This window comes from Zalophus californianus, chromosome 8 (genome assembly GCF_009762305.2).
Source record: "Zalophus californianus isolate mZalCal1 chromosome 8, mZalCal1.pri.v2, whole genome shotgun sequence".
Lineage (NCBI taxonomy): Eukaryota > Metazoa > Chordata > Mammalia > Carnivora > Otariidae > Zalophus > Zalophus californianus.
The window spans coordinates 32,464,759-32,485,285 of NC_045602.1; the positions used below are offsets into that span (position 1 = coordinate 32,464,759).

At 34.1% G+C, this 20,527-nt stretch overlaps 1 protein-coding gene across 4 annotated transcripts in view; it reads right to left on the reverse strand.

Annotated features, from left to right (window-relative positions):
* MAP4K3 (mitogen-activated protein kinase kinase kinase kinase 3) overlaps window positions 1–20,527 on the reverse strand; it is a 185,700-nt gene that overhangs the window by 31,213 nt on the left and 133,960 nt on the right. For all 4 annotated transcript variants that reach the window (XM_027621089.2, XM_027621088.2, XM_027621090.2 and 1 more), the window contains 6 exons: window positions 13,004–13,062; window positions 7,041–7,079; window positions 6,748–6,801; window positions 4,738–4,780; window positions 3,183–3,342; window positions 2,220–2,332 (listed from right to left, as the gene is read on the reverse strand). In XM_027621089.2, the coding sequence (XP_027476890.1) occupies window positions 2,220–2,332; window positions 3,183–3,342; window positions 4,738–4,780; window positions 6,748–6,801; window positions 7,041–7,079; window positions 13,004–13,062 (468 nt within the window). The remainder of the gene's footprint in view (window positions 1–2,219; window positions 2,333–3,182; window positions 3,343–4,737; window positions 4,781–6,747; window positions 6,802–7,040; window positions 7,080–13,003; window positions 13,063–20,527) is intronic.

A 20,527-nucleotide genomic window follows, 5' to 3' on the forward strand; every position in this document is an offset into this window, starting at 1 on the left:
GCGCCCTAGATTTGAATACTTTATCTATTAAATATATTACAAATGTCTTATCCTAGTCTGTAGATTATCTTAACCTTGTTTACAATGTCAGCTGAAGTTTTACATTTTGATGAATTCAAATATATCAATCACTGGTCAAAGTATACTGGTAATTATCAGGAAAGTAAAAATTGCATAATCATTCACCTCCAACATACTCAAGAATACCAGATATTTTTCCAAGGGGCTACATGCCTGGAGTATATGATGTGTCCCCTGGAGAAGGAATCTCTTTGAGAGAGATGATACTTTATTTTTTTAAATGTAGTCTTTCCTAATTCAAGATTAAAAAGAAAAAAAAGAAGTTTAAGACTTTATTCATTTATTTGCCAGAGAGAAAAAGAGAGAGCACAAGCCAGGGGAGTGGCAGGGGGAGAGGGAAAAGCAGGCTTCCTGCTGAGCTAGGAGCCGGAAGTAGGATTCGATCCCAGAACCCTGGGAACATGACCTAAGCCAATGGCAGACACATCAACTGAGCCACCCAGTCGTCCTGAGATGATACTTTTTAAACATATATTTTATGAAAGTCCAGACTTCTTTGGAGGTTAATCTTAATATTTTAAGGAATGACATACTAATTTTTTCTCAATCTAAGTCAAAATCATCTAAATGATGTGACAAAAATTAACTAAAAAGCTATTAATTGATTTCGTATACATGATACAAATGAAATATTCTATGTAGTACTACTTCTGTAACTACTAGACACTTTTGAAATTAAGACCATTTGAAATTTTACTTTGTAGATATGTCTATGAAGATGTACAGCCTATTACGACCACTAATTTCTGATGTTTTTCCATTTTGCAAATAATTTATGTATTTAGTTTTATATTGATGTCCTTAAATTATGTTAGATCATCTACTTTGGCAAAACATTTTTAATTAGGGAGCTCTGAATGTTGTAATTGTCAGATTTACATTAAGTATTGACAGAACTGGCTATAAATAATTTCAAGCTGCAGAAACTGTAGTCATGTTTCAATATACCATGGATACTGTTTATGCTATGATACAGTCATGAACATATTTCAGAATTACTGAGACTGTTAGTTTCACTACTACAGAACAGTAGTTCCTTATCCTAATGAAGTAAGGTAACAGAGTGAATTAAAAATGCACACATCTCTCACAGGTTCTTATGCTGCCCTACAGTCATGAGACTGTATCTCTGTACTACTACGTTAACAAGGCTGCGAAAAGTTAAACTGACGAAAACAAAAAGGCCTTTCTCAGTTGGACAGACTTCATAAGAACTTATTCTTGAAGGGCATTTTACACTTTTGTTAACAATGTCCTACCTAAATTTCACAAATTATGATGGATAATCTCAGTTAAGTGTTTTAACTGAAAATAAAAAATGGTATGTCATATTATGTCATGAAATCTTAAAAAAAAAGTTGATTAGATTAGTACAAAAGCCTCTAGCAATGTGCTTCCTACATAAAATCATAGCTAAATGCACATAAACATTTTAAATGTACTATAAATATCTATAAAAATAAATAATATATACAAAAACGTAAAAAAAATACCATCTCAACTCATGGTCTCATCTGCTGAATTGGGGATTTTAAGGATTTTTTGTTGTTTTAAGTTCTATGATGACAGACAAACGTGGTGATGAAGAGCAAATTCTTTACAGATATTAAAATATTTTAGTTCCCTGATAAATAGTATTTATTTACCTGTAACAGGAATAGCTGTTAAGGTTAACTTCATCTATCCTGAAGTGATATTTTTATATCTATTGGAAAGTAATTCTTCCTCCTTGTTATTTTCTTTGAGTAAGAGTAGTAATACCATGAATTATGTAATCTACAGTTAAAAATGTGTCCTGAGTAAATTCTAGCTTTCCTTATCCGTCCATGTCCTTCTTTCCATAACTTCTTGAGACTGAAAAAGGAACTTTTTAAGAATCAATCTCATCACGAGAATAATAAGAGTTACCTGTATACAGAAGGTCACATTTTATAATACACCACTATAACCAACTGGCCATCATTCAAGTTTGCCACAGCAAAGTTACTTTTTTAAAGATTTAAGCAATCTATTATCATTATATTAAATACCATATTGTAAAATATACAACGGCTACAGTTTCATTAATTATAATAACAAAACTAACTTAACAATGAGAAAGAAAAATACAAGTAGAGGTTATAAATATAAATACCTACTGGTACATCCTTCTTTTCTTTCCTTGAAGGGTTTGTGCCTCTGTGTTCATTCTGTTGTTGATATAATGAACCATCTCGTTCACCATTTAACTGGAAGGAACTCATTCCATTTCCTTCAGTGAGATGTTTAAATATATTTAAAAAGAATTAATTTTCATGAAAACTTTCATTCAGAAAATTATCAAGTAGGAAAGAAAAAACCATCTGATCTCTCAGATGGTTTCTGCCTTCACTTGGGATCACCCAATCAGAAATATTTAGTACTCAAGAAAGAAGACTGATACACATGTTCTGCTACTTATATCTCTATTTTCATACAAATTTAAAATCAGGTTATGCCTAACTAAGCACATGTATTTGTGTAAAAGACAAAGAAATACTGAATATATAACTACTTTCAGGAAAGGGGTAATTTACACTATGTTATCCAGGAAACTTGAGTTGTTCTTTTTTAAATTGCTTCTTATGCATAATATGCAAGAATATAGTATTAAAACAGCATCTTCTAGTATTAATTTGGAGGCAAATACCTAGTAATGGTGACAATCATTTTTCTAAAAATGATAAAATGAAGAACTTAGAGTACCCTCCTCTTTTTCTAAAACACAAGTAGCCTACAACCAAAACACACTGTCCTTGTTTGTTCAGAGTTCAGTTTCTTCTGCTGCCACGCTAAGATAAATGATGAACTGAGCATTCACAATTCTCCAAGAGGGAAGAGGTTAGATATGAGATGAGAAACAAGGACATTTGAATCCCAGAATGGGTCACAGGTAATCCTGTCATATAAACACTTCAAACCATGTGGCAAAAAGCAGAAAACATCTCTACGGTCATTGTCTTTCTTCTCTCCTCTCTCAAAGGAATTTCAAATACTCTCTTAAAAGAAAGATACCCTCCATTTTTCTCACACACTACTAAACCCTGGTAACATGCTTATCTCCCCCTCCCTTCCCCCATTACCTAAAGCAATCGGCTTTTGTGGAGGTAATCTGGGCGGGGGTGGTCTAGGCGGAACTTGGGATGGTTTTGCTGGGCTCTCTGACATGGGACATCTCTTGATGGTTCCTTGATTATCATCATCAGTAGAATGAGTTTCCTGTGGTATGAATACGGACTTAGGCTGAAATAATACAGAAAAGGAGACCAAGGATTAAACATGAAATTATTCATGTTTCATTCAAAAGGAAAAATATTAAACATTTTCCCTTAAGTAAATACCATTATATATCAGAGGCTTTCGAACTGTGTTTACTAGCTAAGCTCCAAGGTTATTCAACTATCTGATTCAGATTATCTTACATACTTCCTTAAAATGTGCAATGACGTGTTTTCTCAGGAAAAAAAAAAAGGCCTCTTAATTCCTTCATAAGCCTTCCTACCTAGACTTGCTAAATAAAAATATTCTGGTTCTTCTGATCTCCAATTTAAATGAGTCTTTATTTTAAATATTCAGGCTAATCAGATTTCAGTTCTTTATAAGGCTAAACTGTCTCTTTTAGATGACTCAATGTCTTTTATGTTAATGCTTAATCTCTCAGACTGGGGCAGGAGAAGATTTAAGGAGAATTAAAATTTTTATCATACTGGAGAATACTAACACAGCAATATGGAATGGCTAAGAAACTTTCTGTGCAGACAATGAAAAAACCTCCAGTCAGCTGACAGTTTGGAGAATTTATAAATTCTTATAAATGTGTCCCTTATTAGGAAGATTGCTCAGCACTTACCTTTTTGAAATTCTAATGTAAAACTAAACAAGTAAGTACAGTATTATTTACCTGCGTGAATCATGATTTTTTCAAAAGTATAAAATGAAAACCAAATACAGTAATACGTTAGATGCCAAGACTGGTCAGACTCCAATTGTCATTTATAATCCTTGATTTCAAACCTTGTAACAGCTCATTTTATAAACAGTTCAATTTTATAATTAAAATTTGCTCTATATATAAATTTATAAATTATTACCTATATTAACTCATTTTATCTTTAAAAAAAACCCATCAGTTGGAATAATTTTAGTATTTTATGATGCTTTTAACAAAAGGATTTTTTGCTAAAAAATTTTTGAAAATTGCTGTCCTATTTTGTATTTTTAACGTAAAAGTACCTTCTGATAGTTAATATCTATGATGATAAATCACTATCCATTAACCATTCTCAAGAAATCAATTACTAGTAGATCATATATTTTGAAGGAAAAAAAATCTTACAAAAAATGTGAGATTTCTAACCAGGTGAAATAATACTAACCCATTAACAATCATTTTCATGCACAAATTTCTCGAACTTATTTAGCATAAACACTAAGTGACACGTTGGAGAATTAAAAAAAGACAAAAATAATCGCAGTCATCTATATCATGGTTAGTCACTTGTTCATGATTTTTTTTTTTGGGGGGGTGGATCCCAAGCGAAAATAAGCTACAGAGAAACTATTAATACAGTACTAAAGTGACAGAACAATCACACACACACCCCCACGTAATTCAAGTTGAAAAACAAACCTGCTTACCTTTGGTGGCAAAGGAGGTGGAACTTTCGCTTTCATGGTTGAACTATAAAAACATGAGAGTTTAGAATCAGAATTGAATTATTACTAAAATATAATTAATTTTTTCAAAGATATGGCAGAAAATTTGCATAAACAAGTTCCCTTTTCTGAGATTATGAGTGTTTTCCAAAATATTCTGTGAACTGAATGAAGTTTTATTCAGAAGTAATTAAAGAGATATGCTTTCTTGGTTTCAAATTAAAACAGGAAAAGATAACTACAGTTCCAGTTTATATCAATTGGAAGGTAATTATTATAAAAACATAAGCAGCAATTAGTTTATGGAAAAATAGCAAAATGATATAGTATAAAAATATATTACAATGTAAGCTTCATTTTTACTGTTAGATATGAAATATCTCTGATGAAGCTCATCAAAAGCTACATCTATTTGCTGGAAAATTTTAGGTAGAATTTATTTGATTGAAGCTAAAATTCATTACAACTCAGGACTGGCATTTTAGATGTACAAAAAAATGAAAAGATGATCAAGCATTAACTCTCAGATGAGGAAAGGGAGGCCCAGAGAGGCTAAGTGATCTGATTCAAGGTCACAGAGTAGTGAGGTACAAAGGAAAACCTATGCCTCCAGCTGCTCGTCAGGTGTCACTCTCCCATGAAACTGCACCTTTCTTCAAAGGGGGAAAAAAAAATCTAAAAAAACTAAGTATCAATGCTTACATAAGTGAAAATATTCCCTCTTGAAAAATAGATTTATATCCAATGTATGTGTTTATTTAAAACATAACAGATGAAATTTAATCAACCAAGTACAAGCCTCTTTGTAGTTCCAGTAATAATTATAGCATCTACCAATTACAAATTTATGACATTTCAAAGTTCTTTGTCATGAGCCAGTGCTATGAACTGAATTCTGTCCACCAAAATTCCTATGTTTAAGCCCTAACCCCTAATGTGATTGTATTTGGACATAGGGCTTCTAGGAGGTAATTAAGGTTAAAGGAGGTCCTAAGGGTGGGGTCCTGATCCCACAGGACCTTATAAGAGGAAAGGAGGTTGCTCCTTCCTTCTCTCTCTCTGTGTACACACTGAGAAAAGACCACGTGAGCAAGAAGGCAGCTGTCTACAACCCACGAATAGGGTTGTAGGAACTGAATAGGCCGTTATTTTATCTTAGACACCTGAGACTCCAGAGTGTGACAAATTGCTGTTATTCAAGTCACGCAGTCCATGGTATTTTCTTATGGCAGGCCGGACTAAGACAGACTTGCTTGGTACCAAGAAGTGGGGTACTGCTATAACAAATAACCAAATATGTGGAAACAGCTTTGGATCTGAGGAACGGGTAGAGGCTGGAAGAGTTCTAAGGTACATGCTATAAATATGGACACTAACAGTGATCTTGGTGAGCAGCCAGAAAGAGGAGAGCTGCAGGAGAGTTTCCATCTTCTTAGAGAATACATAATCACCAACAGAATGTTGGTGGAATGTGGACATTAAGGCCATCCTGCTGAGGTCTTAGATGGAAATGATGAACATATTATTGGAAACGGGAGGAAAGGGGATCCTTGTTACAGAGACGCAGACAACTTGGCTGAATTGTGCTCATATTCTAGTGTTTAGTGGAAGGTTAACCGAGGTCATAAGAGTGAGGTCCTTATCGGATAGGAAAAGGGGAAGAGATTTCTGTCTCTGCATGCGTGCATTTAGGAAAGCCTACGTGAGAACACGGTGAAAAGGCAGCCACCTGGCAGGCCTGAAAGAGACCTCTCACTAGGAACTAAACTGGCCTGCAGCTCGAGCCTGAACTTCCCAGCCTCCAGAACTGTGAGATCAATTTTTAAACCAACAGGCTATGGTGTTTTGTTAATGGTGCTTGAGCTAACACAACTATAATAGGGAAAGAGAAAGAAACTGTGGTATAACCCATAATACTATGTTACTAATGATATTTATGAAATCAAGTCAAATGACACATTTTCTTTTATCAAAAACAGAAACAGAACTTACTGTTTAGATTCGTCATCATCCCCTTCATCATCTTCTAAATGTGCGACATGCCCTCTAAGGACAAAGGATAATTCCACTGTCACTAAATGGACTTTACCAAAACAGCGTTAAGAGTAAATTTTAGAAAATGCAGGAAAGGCCACTCCAAGACAGAATTTTATTTCTGCAGATTTGCAGGATTCAGAATTAAACAACAACAAAACAATCTTAGGCTACATGACAGAGAGGGGGCAAACAGACTTTACTCATCTATGATATAAAGTATTTTAGGCTTAATTAAAAATCAAAATTACCGCTGATGTAATTCTTCTTCAACAGACTTCAGAAGACTCCTTAAGAGAAAACAAAAACAAAAACAAAAGATAATGTGAATAAATAAGCAAAGGAATACCAAGTACATTTTCATCACTTTAACCTTACCCACAAATTTTAAAATTACTCTTTACTATTTACTAACATCTGCTACAATGATCTCTATACCACAAAACATCAAGTTATATTTAATAATATATCTGTATTTTCTGTTGCTAATGTCTTTATACATGTATTTGAAATGAACAAAATAAGTCCTAATGTTTACTGAAAAATACCAATTCAAACAGAGGACAACCCACCATGAAATGTCACAATAGGACTGACAAAACCATAATTGCAGGGTCATAGCCAGGGGTTTCCAGGATTCAAATTTTACCTGGAACATTTTACCTGACACCTGAAATTATATTTTCTTTTTCTTAAAATAAGGAAGGTGACACACTTTAAAAAAAACATGCTCTCAGGCAATCCTACAAAATGAAACTCAACATGTTGGATCTCTGCAAAAGCATGCATGCATGTGATGTGAATACATGAATGTAGTAGCACTTTGCTTTCACAGAAGACACTCACTTACCTGACGTATCTGTTCTCCAGTGGTGTACTGGCAAACACATTTACACTTTTGGGAGACTAAGCCTGTATCAGACCAGGTGCGAGGATTTTATCATTAGGAGCAATTTATGAAACTTTGATATTTAGGAATGTAAGAGAGCACTCGTGGCATTCCTGAAGTTCCCTTACTTCTTTTCACTGCAAGTTCATGCAGCGTATCTCCTATGTTACACTCTTCAAGCATAAAAACTCCATAGCTTTCTTAAAGCCAATGGGATAGGGAGAAATATAGTTACTAATACATTATTAAGGTAAAAGTGAGTCAACAGAAATTTACTCTCCTTGAAAGTTCTAAGGCAGTACCTTCTAATCATTTCCCCCCTCATATATATTGGAAAAAACTGCCCTCAGAATGATCAAATACCAGACCATAATATCAGAGAAACTGAAAGGTACGGTTTAGCTGGTATACGCAATTAATAGAATAGATTTTGGTCTTCAAATATTTTAATTAGGCCAGCTTACTAACAACCTAAGTATTAAAAAATGACAAAGCTCTAACTCAAGTGTAAATGACATGGGAAAGCCATAAACTAACTGCAAATCCTATTTTGTAGATAAAAAAAATTGAGGTACTACAGTCAAATCTATCATCTAACTCACAAAGGTCTTCAAGGGCTAGCTCAAGGACTTCTGACTAGAAACAGGATAGCCAGGTTATGAAGCAAAGACAGCCTGAATCTGAACCTTGACTCTGTCCCTGTAAGCTGTGTGGCCTGCAATAAGTTACTTTGCAATGCTTCAGTTTCTATATCTATCAAACAGGAATTATAACAGTACCTACATCAAAGTGTTTATCTGACGATACACTGAATATGGGTAAAGTCCTTAGAATAGTAATTTAGAATACAGTAATTACTCAATTAGTATTTTCTTTATTATGATTGACTGAGCAACATTTCTTTAAACTAGCAATTCTCAGTGTGGTCTAGGGATCTCTGAGGTCCCTTTGTCTCCTGTAGGAGGTCTGCAAGAACAAAACTATTTTCATAATACACATACTACAAAAAAGCATTTACCTTTTGCACTCCTGTTCTTTCATTGAGAATGAAACTCTGGAGTTTTCCAGAGATTACAAAATGCATGACAACAGAACAGATTAGTAGCTGATATGAGAATGCAGCTGTCTTCTATTAAGCCAGATATTAAAGAGATTTGCAAAAAATATAAAGCAATGTCACTTTTCTTACTATTACTTTGTTTCAGGAAAATAGCTGTTTTTCATAAAAAATATTAGTGGGCCTCAACAAAAAGTCTGTTGAATTACACTGACATATATAAAGACTGTTATCACAATTATTTGTTGCTTCTAAGTTTCATGAGAGGAATCAAGTGCTGTTACAAGGAAAGTATCATAAAGAGGTGGCATTTAAACTGGTCCTTAGTGAGGAGTAATACACACACAAAAATTGTTATTTATAACATGTAATGAGTATATTACTATTTTAAATAATATTTTGAAAAGTTCTTAGTGTAAATTTCCAATACTATAAATATTGACAATTATAACCCATATAAACAAAAGCTCACTAGAGTCCTCAATAATTTTTAAGATTGTAAAGGATCCTGAGACCAAAAATTGAAGAAGCACTGCTTCAAACTATTTTACTAAGTTAAACACAGTATCTCTGAAGTGTAGAGTGGGCTTTTATATCATTTTGGAAGATACGAAAAACACTTTTTCTTACACACGTGACAACAGTTTTTGGGGGGCACCTCTTTTTCCAGAAGAGAATATTCAAATTTGAAAATAAGAGGGAAATTCAAAATGTCGTTTATTTTCAATTATCATATTTAATTGGATTTACATAGCATTCCACTTTTTAAAAAAGAATCTTCCTGAGAGTGTTAGATTCTCCAAGAATAAGAGAGAAAGGCTTAATAAGAACACAGGAAGGCAGCTAGCCTATGGCTAGGGACTCATGTAAATTTTTATTTATTTACTTGTAAATCTCCTACTATGTGTTACAGATATTTTGTTAATAAAGTTATAGAATTCATAAAGTTTTAATGAAAAGTAGGATATATGATTTGCTTTTCAGGCTTTATAGAAGAGAAAATGAAACATGGCTAAATTTGCTAAGAGGTTCATTTACAGTAAATATTGTATCTTCAGAGCCCTAGAGAAAAACGTGACACTGATTTAATCACCAAGATTGGGTGCTCTACAATAAACAGTGTCACTATTCACTAGTCCATGTAGATTCTTCTGTTACGGAAATTTTAGAAAGTAATCAACAAAATAAAACAAAAATGATGCCCACAGATACTGAATTACTAAGTCAATCTAAAATAATCTGGAAATCTGGATGAAAAGTTAAAAATGGAACAATATGCAATTATAGATTTAACTGGTGAAGTGAAGAAACTGATAGAGGGAAGTAAAAACCACAGCCAAAATATTTAGCATATTCAAATTAGCTAAGAAATTCAGGCTGCTGGTTACTAAAATCTGAAATTGCCTAAATGGCTCAAAACAATCTTTTAGGTATTGTCCTGATTATATCCGAAAACAAAACAAAAAAACTTCTGTCTTTAAAACCAAAGTGTAGTTTTATTCACTCATATTCACTTGCTCTTATATCAACGATTACTTACTGAGTAAATACTACAGGTAAGGGCAATTAGTAAGTATTTATTAAACCCCAACTGTCCTAAATGCTTTGCAATGATTACTACCTTTCACCCTTAGCACCCTACAAGGCCGGGACTATTATAATCCCCATTTTACCAGAGAAAATTGAGGTAAATCTCTCAAAGTCACACAGCTTACAGGAAGAGAGCGTTCTGACTCCAGATGTGGCATTTACTATTACTACACTCATTTGTGCCAGGAACTGTGTAATTCAGTTACTCTTTTCGCCATTATTTAAGTCTTCAGAAGAGAATTTATCTTTAGAATTTTTGCTCTACATTAAAAACAAAATTAGAAATAATTGTTTTCTTTTAAAAACAGTATTTGTTGGTTTTAAATGATCAGAAAAGTTGATGCCAATAATAACAGCATTCAAAAGAAAAGAAAACCCAGTAAGTCAAAATACAAATCATTCTGTTAAAAAAACAAAAAAAAAACTAAACAATCAAACTATCTTAGTTCCTGTTTGGTCTGGAATAGTAGAAACCCATAAATGGAAATCTGTCTGCCTGATCACCTATGGAGAAAGCAGGAAATCCTGTGAGTTTTAAAACACTGCCTAGTCACAAGAATAAAGCAGACATATCAGTACAGTAAGAGAAGTGCTACATCCATGCTCATGTCACATGTATGTATATACCTGTACACGAAACACAGCCAAAGGCCAAACTTTTGGCCAACCTACCTTGCCAGTGATTCGTTATATAGAATACAGTTCCTTAAGCAGGGATCCAATTAATCAAAAAATGAAGGTTGGGCAAATTATTAACATTTTACCTAGCCAAAGTAACTATATACTATGAAAATGTCTAACAATCAGAAATTAGACAATGGGAACTAAGGAATCTGGAAAAGCATTTAGTGATGGGCTATCTTTTTTTTTTTGCATTTTTGCCTGTATATTATTCAAAAATATATTTAAGATGAGCCAAAAAACGAAAAATGAAATATTTCTTCAAATTATCCACTCTCTTAAAATATACCAAAATTTGCTAACAAGGTCCTTAAAACCAGTGACCTTAAATTCAGACAAAACAACACATTAGAATTTTTATTTGCTAACCACTATGAGACAAACTTTCTTTGCTGTCCATCAATGAATTAGGAGAGATTACAAATAGCACATAGTTACTCTTTAGATAAAATTTCATTTTTCTACTAGGGAAATTTTATGCTTATTTTCCATTTTAGGAAACCTAAATCAGGTTAATTTAAAAAAAAACACCTCATTGTATTTAACTGAAGTTCAGCTTAAATCAAAACTAATGCATTTCTCTAGGGTCAAAGTCTTTTCTCTGTGTTGAGAAAAGATAGTGTATTAAACATTTAGTCTATAAAAAAGGAGAGAGACATGATTTTGCATTATCTTTAAATCCAAGCTACTTGTTTTTAGTCACCATTTCTCAAATGCTTAAAGTATGGATGTACGATACTTCTCAACTCTCTAACGTAAGTGAAATCGTATGTTGAAATTTAAGTTGTTCTGATTATTAAGATAATATCTACATTGCTGGGAGATTTTAGCAACTTACAAATTAGATTTTAAAATGATAATCTATTCATGAACTCAGGAAATGAGAACCTACGGGAGCAGCAGAGTCCTGTCCCCTACCCTGCTGCTGACTCAGCACCGCGAGCAACTTAAATCGTCAGACCTTGTAAAGGCTGCCTTTTCACCCCAGCGCTGCACCACCCAGGCAGTGCCTAGCGTAGAGGAGGCCTTTAATAATTGTTGGATTTACTTCTTGCATGAACTGATAATTCTTAGGACACTAGACATATTTTAACTACTCTCTACTTTTTGAAAAGCTCTTAACAACTAAAAAGTCAGGATAGAGATTTCTAAACAGTGCGAATATTCCCGGCTATTTTCAGAGCCAACACACCTGGGATATGTACCAAAGCAAGTTTTATAAGGAATAAATAGGTCAACTTTAAAAATAAAAGAAGGGCGCCTGGGTGGCTCATTTGGTTAAGCGACAGCCTTCAGCTCAGGTCATAATCCCAGGGTCCTGGGATCGAGTCCACATCGGGCTCCCTGCTCAGTGGAGAGCCTGCCACTCCCCCTGCTTATGCTCTCTCTGACAAATAAATAAATAAAGTCTTAAAATAAATAAATAAATAAATAGGGCACTTGGGTGGCTCAGTTGGTTAAGCGACTGCCTTCGGCTCAGGTCATGATCCTTGAGTTCCGGGATCGAGTCCCACATCGGGCTCCCTGCTCAGTGGGGAGTCTGCTTCTCCCTCTGACCCTCCCCCCTCTCATGCATTATCTCATTCTCTCTCTCAAATAAATAAATAAAATCTTTAAAAATAAATAAATAAAAATTAAAAAATAAATAATAAAAGAAAAAAATCCTGAAACATGTATTATCTTCAGTTGGAATGTACATTTTTATTAATCAGGTTAGAAAAAGTAGCTTGATATAAAAAACTTAAGGTGATTGTCCCCATTATGACAATTACTGACTAAATGATTAGCAAAGTAGTCATGAAGAAAAGTTAAAAGTATATTATAAAACATATCTACCAGACTAATACAATTTACTTCTGGAAATATTAAAATATATTTTACATATTAAATATTATATATAATAAAATACACAATAAATATAAATATGTAATAAATATACTAAAATATAAAGTAACTTAATTATTCTTGAATTTAAATTTAAAAAGAACTTTACTTACTTGTTTGCACCCAAAAAGTAACTACTTTGGTGTCCTTGTCCATATTCTAGCTGTAGATCCTAATAGTATAAAATAACATATTTAGCAAAAGAGTAGTATATTACAAATCGTGATACACAAATATATATATTTTAAAAGAGAAACCCCAGACTGCAAATAAATCTGTATTGCTATATGTTCTTTATCAAAAAAAGGCATAGTAGGACTTCCAACAATAAAAGATGTCAGAAGTTTGTAGCTGTGGTTTACGTATTTATTTAAGTTCAGTATTTTTCTGGAACTTGTTTGAGTAACATGTGCAATTTATGGTTATTGCTTTTGTAATTAAAATTTATAAAAATCAGTTTTTAGAAAGAAAAACGCTCAAATAAGATACTTGGTATCAAGCTATAATGAAGCAAAAATGATTACAGAAGAGAACAAGCAACAAAAATCTTGACCTTGTATATAAGATCTGTAATAATTATGTATATATACACATTCACATATTTCTCCTATTGCTTCATGCAAATAATAATTTTTTAAAGATATAGAATAGGGTGCTCTTTTTAAGTAAATTATATAGATGAACATGCACAAGGTTGTAAATTATACTTAAAGGATTTTTAATAATTTTTTAAAGAGTTGAGTAGTAAAACTTCAAAAGAGTATTACTAAGGTAGTTCCTTAATTAAACATGTCCACTGAACGCTATAGGTTGTAGAGAGTAGAATTGAAATTTAAAGGGACTAACAATATATATCCTCAACTCAAATGCCTTCTTGAGGGAAAAAAAAATGTTTTCTAACAACCATGGAAAGTACAAAGTAAAGCTTTCCTTCCTCCCCTTAAGTCACTGTATTCCAAGCATGGTTTTAACAATAAAGGGGGAATATTTAACATTTTAAATGAATTTTATTTTCATTAGACTATAGCGTACTTAAAGTGTTTTCTAATTATACAAGATATTGCCAAATGCACAATCAGGATTTAGTGCAAAAGATAGCTCCTTTGAGTAGCCTTCCAAGACTGTGCAGGAAAAGGTGCAACCTTTTCCATCTCTTCAGCATTTAATACACAGTTCTCCTCTAGCACTTAGACTACCTTTTAATTAATTTATTTACCAGTCTATAAAAATAGGAGCCAGGCTGTGAGCTCCTCAAACAAAGGGAAAATGTTAAACCCATCTTTCTTCCCTACAGCCCAGCTAGTACTTTTTTTATAAGGAATAAATAGGTCACTAACTAGGCCCTTAAAATAAATGCTTGTTCAAATGCCAATAGTTTATTTTCCTGTAAAGAGAAAACTAACACTTCAGCCTTGTTAAGATACACAAATTCTAGATCACAAAAATACTTAGCCTAGGAATATGAGGATTCTAAGCAATACATGGCAGTTAAGTGAAAAGCACTTTAACATTTAAGTATTCTAGCACCTGTCAAAAACTGATGAAATAACAGAATCAAAATCCTGGTTCAGACAAGACTCAAATTTTGTCTTCTTCAGTATTTCTGTGCTTTCATGCATAATAAATGTTCTTACCAGTGACAAAAAAAGATAATACATTATAAACAAATAAGATTAGTCAACTCTCACACTGGTATCACATGAAATTCTAATGAAAAAGGATACCTGTTCTAATTCATAATAATATATCTTAATAGGATGACAGCACTATTATCACAAGATTGCCACACAATTATGCTGCACAATTTAAGTGGTCATGACTTTGTACAGGAAACTTTAAACTTTGGCATTCAGTAAAGAGAAGGACTAAGCTCAATGAATGCACTTCTAAATTCAAGTTTGTTTTCTTCAGCTGTAGGTAACTATACCACCTCTACCATACCAGCAATCTCTTTAGCCAACAGAATCTCTTAAGTCCTTAATCAAATGACGGCTTCTAAAATGTGCATTTGTGCGGAGTGGCCACGGTTTCTGTTATATAAACACAGATTTGGCTATTGTAGGAATAGTCAGCTTATGATACATGAGAACTACCAGGTTGATACAATGATTTTTTAAAAAAATCAACTGAGATTAGCAGACTACTTAGGAAGGTGAGAGAGGAATCTAAAATAACTAGTGTAGTATTTTAATAGAAAATTGAACATAGGTTCATATGCAGAATAACGTTCAGGCCAGGAAGAAGTTGTAGATATATCCAAGTCAGATGACTAAATGTGTCCTGTCTCAAGCCCTACCAGGAAAGCTAAAATTAAAAGAGGCTCATTCTTTATTAATTCCTTCTCCATAAATCAAGTTATGTTTTTAGCAACCATGGAACAAAAACAATGTGCTAAGAATGTCATCAAGTACAAGAATTATACTAAGTCCTTTTAATAAGTATTGAATTTCATTTAACTCAACTATTATTTACTTAAAACCTATTATATGCCAGGAATTCAGACAGTAAATCATTCAAGGAAAAGGAGAAGAAATAAAAAGGAAAGGAAGAAAAGTAAAACTTGGGCAAAGTTAGTAGCTATTTATATATCTTCAGAACAGTCTAAGAAAGACTGATCTAAAATGCTTGTTAAGAAGCACTTGGAAGCTATTCTATAATAGAAAAATGCTACCAAAATGATGCTTGGAAAAGCACTCAAGATAACCCTAGATGATGGTAAAACACAGCAATCCTTCGTAAGCTAAATAAGAATACATTTGAACATGCCAGGAGAGACGTAAAAAAAATTAGTAGCACATATGAGACATCAACTTATTAATGAATGACGTTTAACTTCACTAAAGTCAAATAAGTAACAAGGACTGAAAACACACAATAGCCTTCTTGTATAGATTCAACCTGAATACTCAAGCAAAAATTGAAGGTGGTCACTCCAGCCCAATGAAAATATCTTTTTGGGTCAGAAAATCCTAACTTCAGTTTTAATGAATGCGGAAGCACAGAACAGCAGAAAAGGAAAATATATGATCAAGAAAATCTTATTACTTTTTTTTTTTAATAAACCCCTTGGGAGTTTGCAAAGTCTACACCTGATGAAAAAACAGCAGGAAGTTAATAGAACTCATATAGCTGGCTACAGAAACATAAAAGAAAAAAATACTTTGACAATACATTTTAACCAACAAAAAAGAGAACAGCACAAGAGGAGAGTTTTTACCTCATCAAAAAATGAGAAAATTATAATATGAATAAAGTCATTTTAAGATAGCTTTTAATATGGTAGATAATTTATAAAGTAAAAAATAACTGAATCGTGGACAAATCAAAAAAGATTTTATTTCTTAAAAAAAGTCAGAGAAGCCAATGAGGTCAGAACACTAACAGATGAACACTAAGCAGTATTCATGACTCTTACATGGCAAACTTGGAAAATAAGATCAGCAGGGTAGGTTTGCCGTTCCGGAAAATGTCCTACCATTTTACAGCTATGAAATGAATTCTCCTTAGAAACTGTCTTATGTATTAGGTAAGAAGAGTAACCACACCACATAAACTTAATGATAAGTAATAGTTTAACAAACTTGAAATAAACAAAGTTGGCATTTACTGTTTCTTTTTCAGAATAAATTTAACTTTATTTTTAGACTTTATTCAATTTTGACCTAATTAAGGGGTAATTTTAAAGTATTTTTGTTATGTTTACTGATAATGATCAATTGGGTGTATCTTTCTGATGTTTTTAGTTATAATTTAAATATTGTATTCTTACTTTTTCAGGCATAGTGTAAGTTTCTTTAGAGCAAACATTATGTTACTATTTATGTTCCTCCACAGCAATTAACATAGTGTTTTTTGCATATAATTAACTTTAATATATTTTTCATTGGTATATGGGCTAAAATAGCCAGTAAAATTAGGCAAATTAGAAAAAAATTGGCCATCAGTTAAACAGATGTATAATCTTTTAATCTGGAGACAGCATCTTTTACATCAGATAAACCCATTTTATGTTTATGGGCCAAACTCCTACTATTTTTTATTTTTTAAAGATTTTATTTATTTATTTGACAGAGAGAGGCACAGCGAGAGAGGGAACACAAGCAGGGGAAGTGGGAGAGGGAGAAGAAGGCTTCCTGCTGAGCAGGGAGCCCAATGAGGGACTCGATCCCAGGACACTGGGATCATGACCCGAGCCGAAGGCAGACAAGCGCTTAACGACTAAGCCACCCAGGCGCCCCTCTTACTATTTTTTAAATAATAATATTTTACTGAACCAACATACCCAAAGCATTATTATTCTACCATGTAACAAATATAAAAATGATTAAGGATATGTTTACATTTTTTTTTAAACTGGAAGTATAGTTGATACATCTCACATTAGTTTCAGGTGTACAACATAGTGATTCAAAACCTCTATACATTATGCTGTGCTCCCCACAACTGTAGCTCCCATCTGTCACCATACAATGTTATTACAACACCACTATATTCCCTATGTTGCACCTTTATCCTTGTGACTAACTCATTCCGTAACTGGAAACCTGTACCTCCCAACTCCCCTTCACCCATTTTGCCATCTCCCCACCCTCTCTCTTTTGGCAACCACCAGCTTGTTCTCTGTATTTATGGGTCTGTTTCTGGGTTTTTTTTTTTTTTGGCTTGTCTGTTCATTTGCTTTGGTTTTTAGATTCCACATGGAAGTGAAATCATACGGTATTGTCTTCCTCTGATTTATTTCACTTAGCATACCTTCTAGGTCCATCCATGGTTTTGCAAATGGAAAGATCTCATCCTTTTTTTAACTGCTGAGTAATTAATATTCCTGTGTGTGTGTGTGTGTGTGTGTGTGTGTGTGTACCACATCTTCTTCAGCTATTCATCTACCTATGAACACAAGTTTCAATGTCTTTTTTTTTTAATTTATTTACTTGAGAGAGAGAATGAGAGAGAGAGAGAGAGAGAGAGAGCATGAGAGGGGGGAGGGTCAGAGGGAGAAGCAGACTCCCCGCTGAGTAGGGAGTCCTATGTGGGACTCGATCCCGGGACTCCAGGATCATGACCTGAGCCAAAGGCAATCGCTTAACCAACTGAGCCACCCAGGTGCCCTAAGTTTCAATGTCTTACCTATTATAAATAACGCTGCAATAAACAGAGGGGTCCATATATCTTAGAATTAGTGTTTTCATTTTCTTTGGGTAAATACCCAGTAGTGTAATTACTGGATCATATTGGTATCTCTATTTTTTATTTTTCTCAGGAACCTCCATACTGTTTTCCATAGTGACTGCACTAATTTACATCCCCACTTAACAAGTGCACAAGGGCTCCTTTGTCCCATATCCTTGCCAACACTTTTATTTCTTGACTTTTTGATTCTAGCCATTCTGGCAGGTCTTGAGGTGATATCTCATTGTGGTTTTGATTTGCATTTACCTAATAATGAGTGATGCTGAGCATCTTTCCACGTGTCTGTTTGCTACCTACTGTCTTTGGAAAAATGTCTATTCAGGTCCTCTGCTCATTTTTTAACCGGATAGGTTTTTTTTGGTATTATGAAGGGTTTTTTTTTTAGATATTTTGGATATTAACCCCTTACTGGATATATCATTTACAAATATCTTTTCCCATTCGATAGGTTACCTTTTCATTTTGCTAATGGTTTCCTTGTCTGTGCAAAAGCCTTTTATTTTGGTGTAGTCCCAATAATTTATTTTTGCTTTTGTTTCCCTTGCCTTAGGAGACATATCTAGAAAACTGTTGCTAAGGCAACAGAAGAGATTACTCTCTATGTTTTCTTCTAGAAGCAAAATTCTTACTATTTAATTATTGTATCATAGTGAGGTTTTTTAACTTTGGCATCTTCTCAAAATCTGCAGACCTTTTTTTAACTAACAATTCTAGAAATCAAGTTCTGTTCTCCTGGTCTCATACATTATGATTATCTAATTAAAAGAAAAAAATCTCTGGGGGCGCCTGGGTGGCTCAGACAGTTAAGCGTCTGCCTTCAGCTCAGGTCATGATCCCAGGGTCCTGGGATCGAGTCCCGTGTCGGGCTCCCCAATTCACAGTGAGTCTGCTTCTCCCTCCCTCTCTGCCTGCCGCTCCCCCTGCTTGTGCTTGTGCTCTGTCAAATAAATAAACAAAATCTTAAAAAAAAAATCTCTGTACTGTTATAATGAAAATTGAGATGTAATAGTCTCAATTCATTCACAAGATTATAAAATGAATACACTTAGCACTTAAAACAGTAAGAAATCACTGATGATATGGGACTTTTAGGCAGCAAAGTCTTTAAAGGGGTAAATGTTTTGGGGTGCCTGGGTGGCTCAGTTGTTAAATGTCCAGACTCTTGGTTTCAGTTCAGATCATGATCTCAAGGTCATGATCTCGAGGCTCCCCCACCCCCCGCCATGGGCTGCACTCAGTGTGGAGTTTGCTTGAGAGTCTCTCCCTCTCCCTCCCCTTCTGCCCCTTCCCTTGCACACCTTTGCACATGCGTGTGCAGACTCTCGAATAAATTAAAAATAAATAAATAAAATCTTTAAAAAAACAAAAGGGGTAAATGTTTCTTCTGGGTCCCAAAAGATTTACAGTTGTCATCTTGGTGCCAAGTGCCTACTAAGATGACAGCCAGGCATTTTGGGTTCATCAGGTTTCTAGTGGCAACAAGTATTTGTAACAGTTGGAAATCTTGCTCACAGTGCCCAAGTTTTAGGACTGATGAAATTAGACAACTGAAATAGTTATGGACACTTCACACCCATTAGGATAGCTGTTGTTACACACACACACACACACACACACACACACACACCCCAAAATAACAATTGTTGATAAGGATGTGGAGAAATTGGAGCCTTTGTGTGCTGTTGGTGGGAATTGTAAAATGACACAGCTGCTATGGAAAGTGGCATGGCATTTCCCTCAGAAATTAAATGTAGAATTACCACATGATGCAGCAATTCTCCTTCTTTTTATATGCCCCAAAGAACTAAAAGAATCTCGATAGATATTGCACACCCATGTTCACAGCAGCACTATTCCCAAGAGTCAAAAGGTGGAAGCAATCCAACTGTCCACTGATGGATGAATTAACCAACAAAATGTGGTACAGATGCACACACATACATACACACACACACACACAGAAACATCATTCAGCCTTAAAAAGGCAATTCTGACACATGCTACAACATGGATGAATCTTTAAAGATGTGACATGATGCTAAGTGAAGGGAGCCAGTCACAAAAGGGCAAATGCTGTACGGTTCCACCTATAATATAAGGTCTGTCAAAAAGACAGAAAATAGAATGGTGGTTTCCAGGCGCTGGAAGGAAGGGGGGATGGGAGTTATTGTTTCATGGGTAAGGAGCTACAGTGTGGGAAGATGGATAGTGGTAATGATTGCATGACAATATGAATGAACTTAATGCTGCTGGACCATACACTTAAAAATGGTTCCAATGGTAATTTCTGTGTTATATGTATATCTTACTACAATAAAAAAATAACTATGGAACATATATTGAGTAAAAAGGGAGATCATAAGTGCAAGCTCAGTATTCATGGGAAAAAACCTGATGACATGGGGTAGAGGTAACATGGGCAATGGTTTAGATTTGAATTCCTGAGC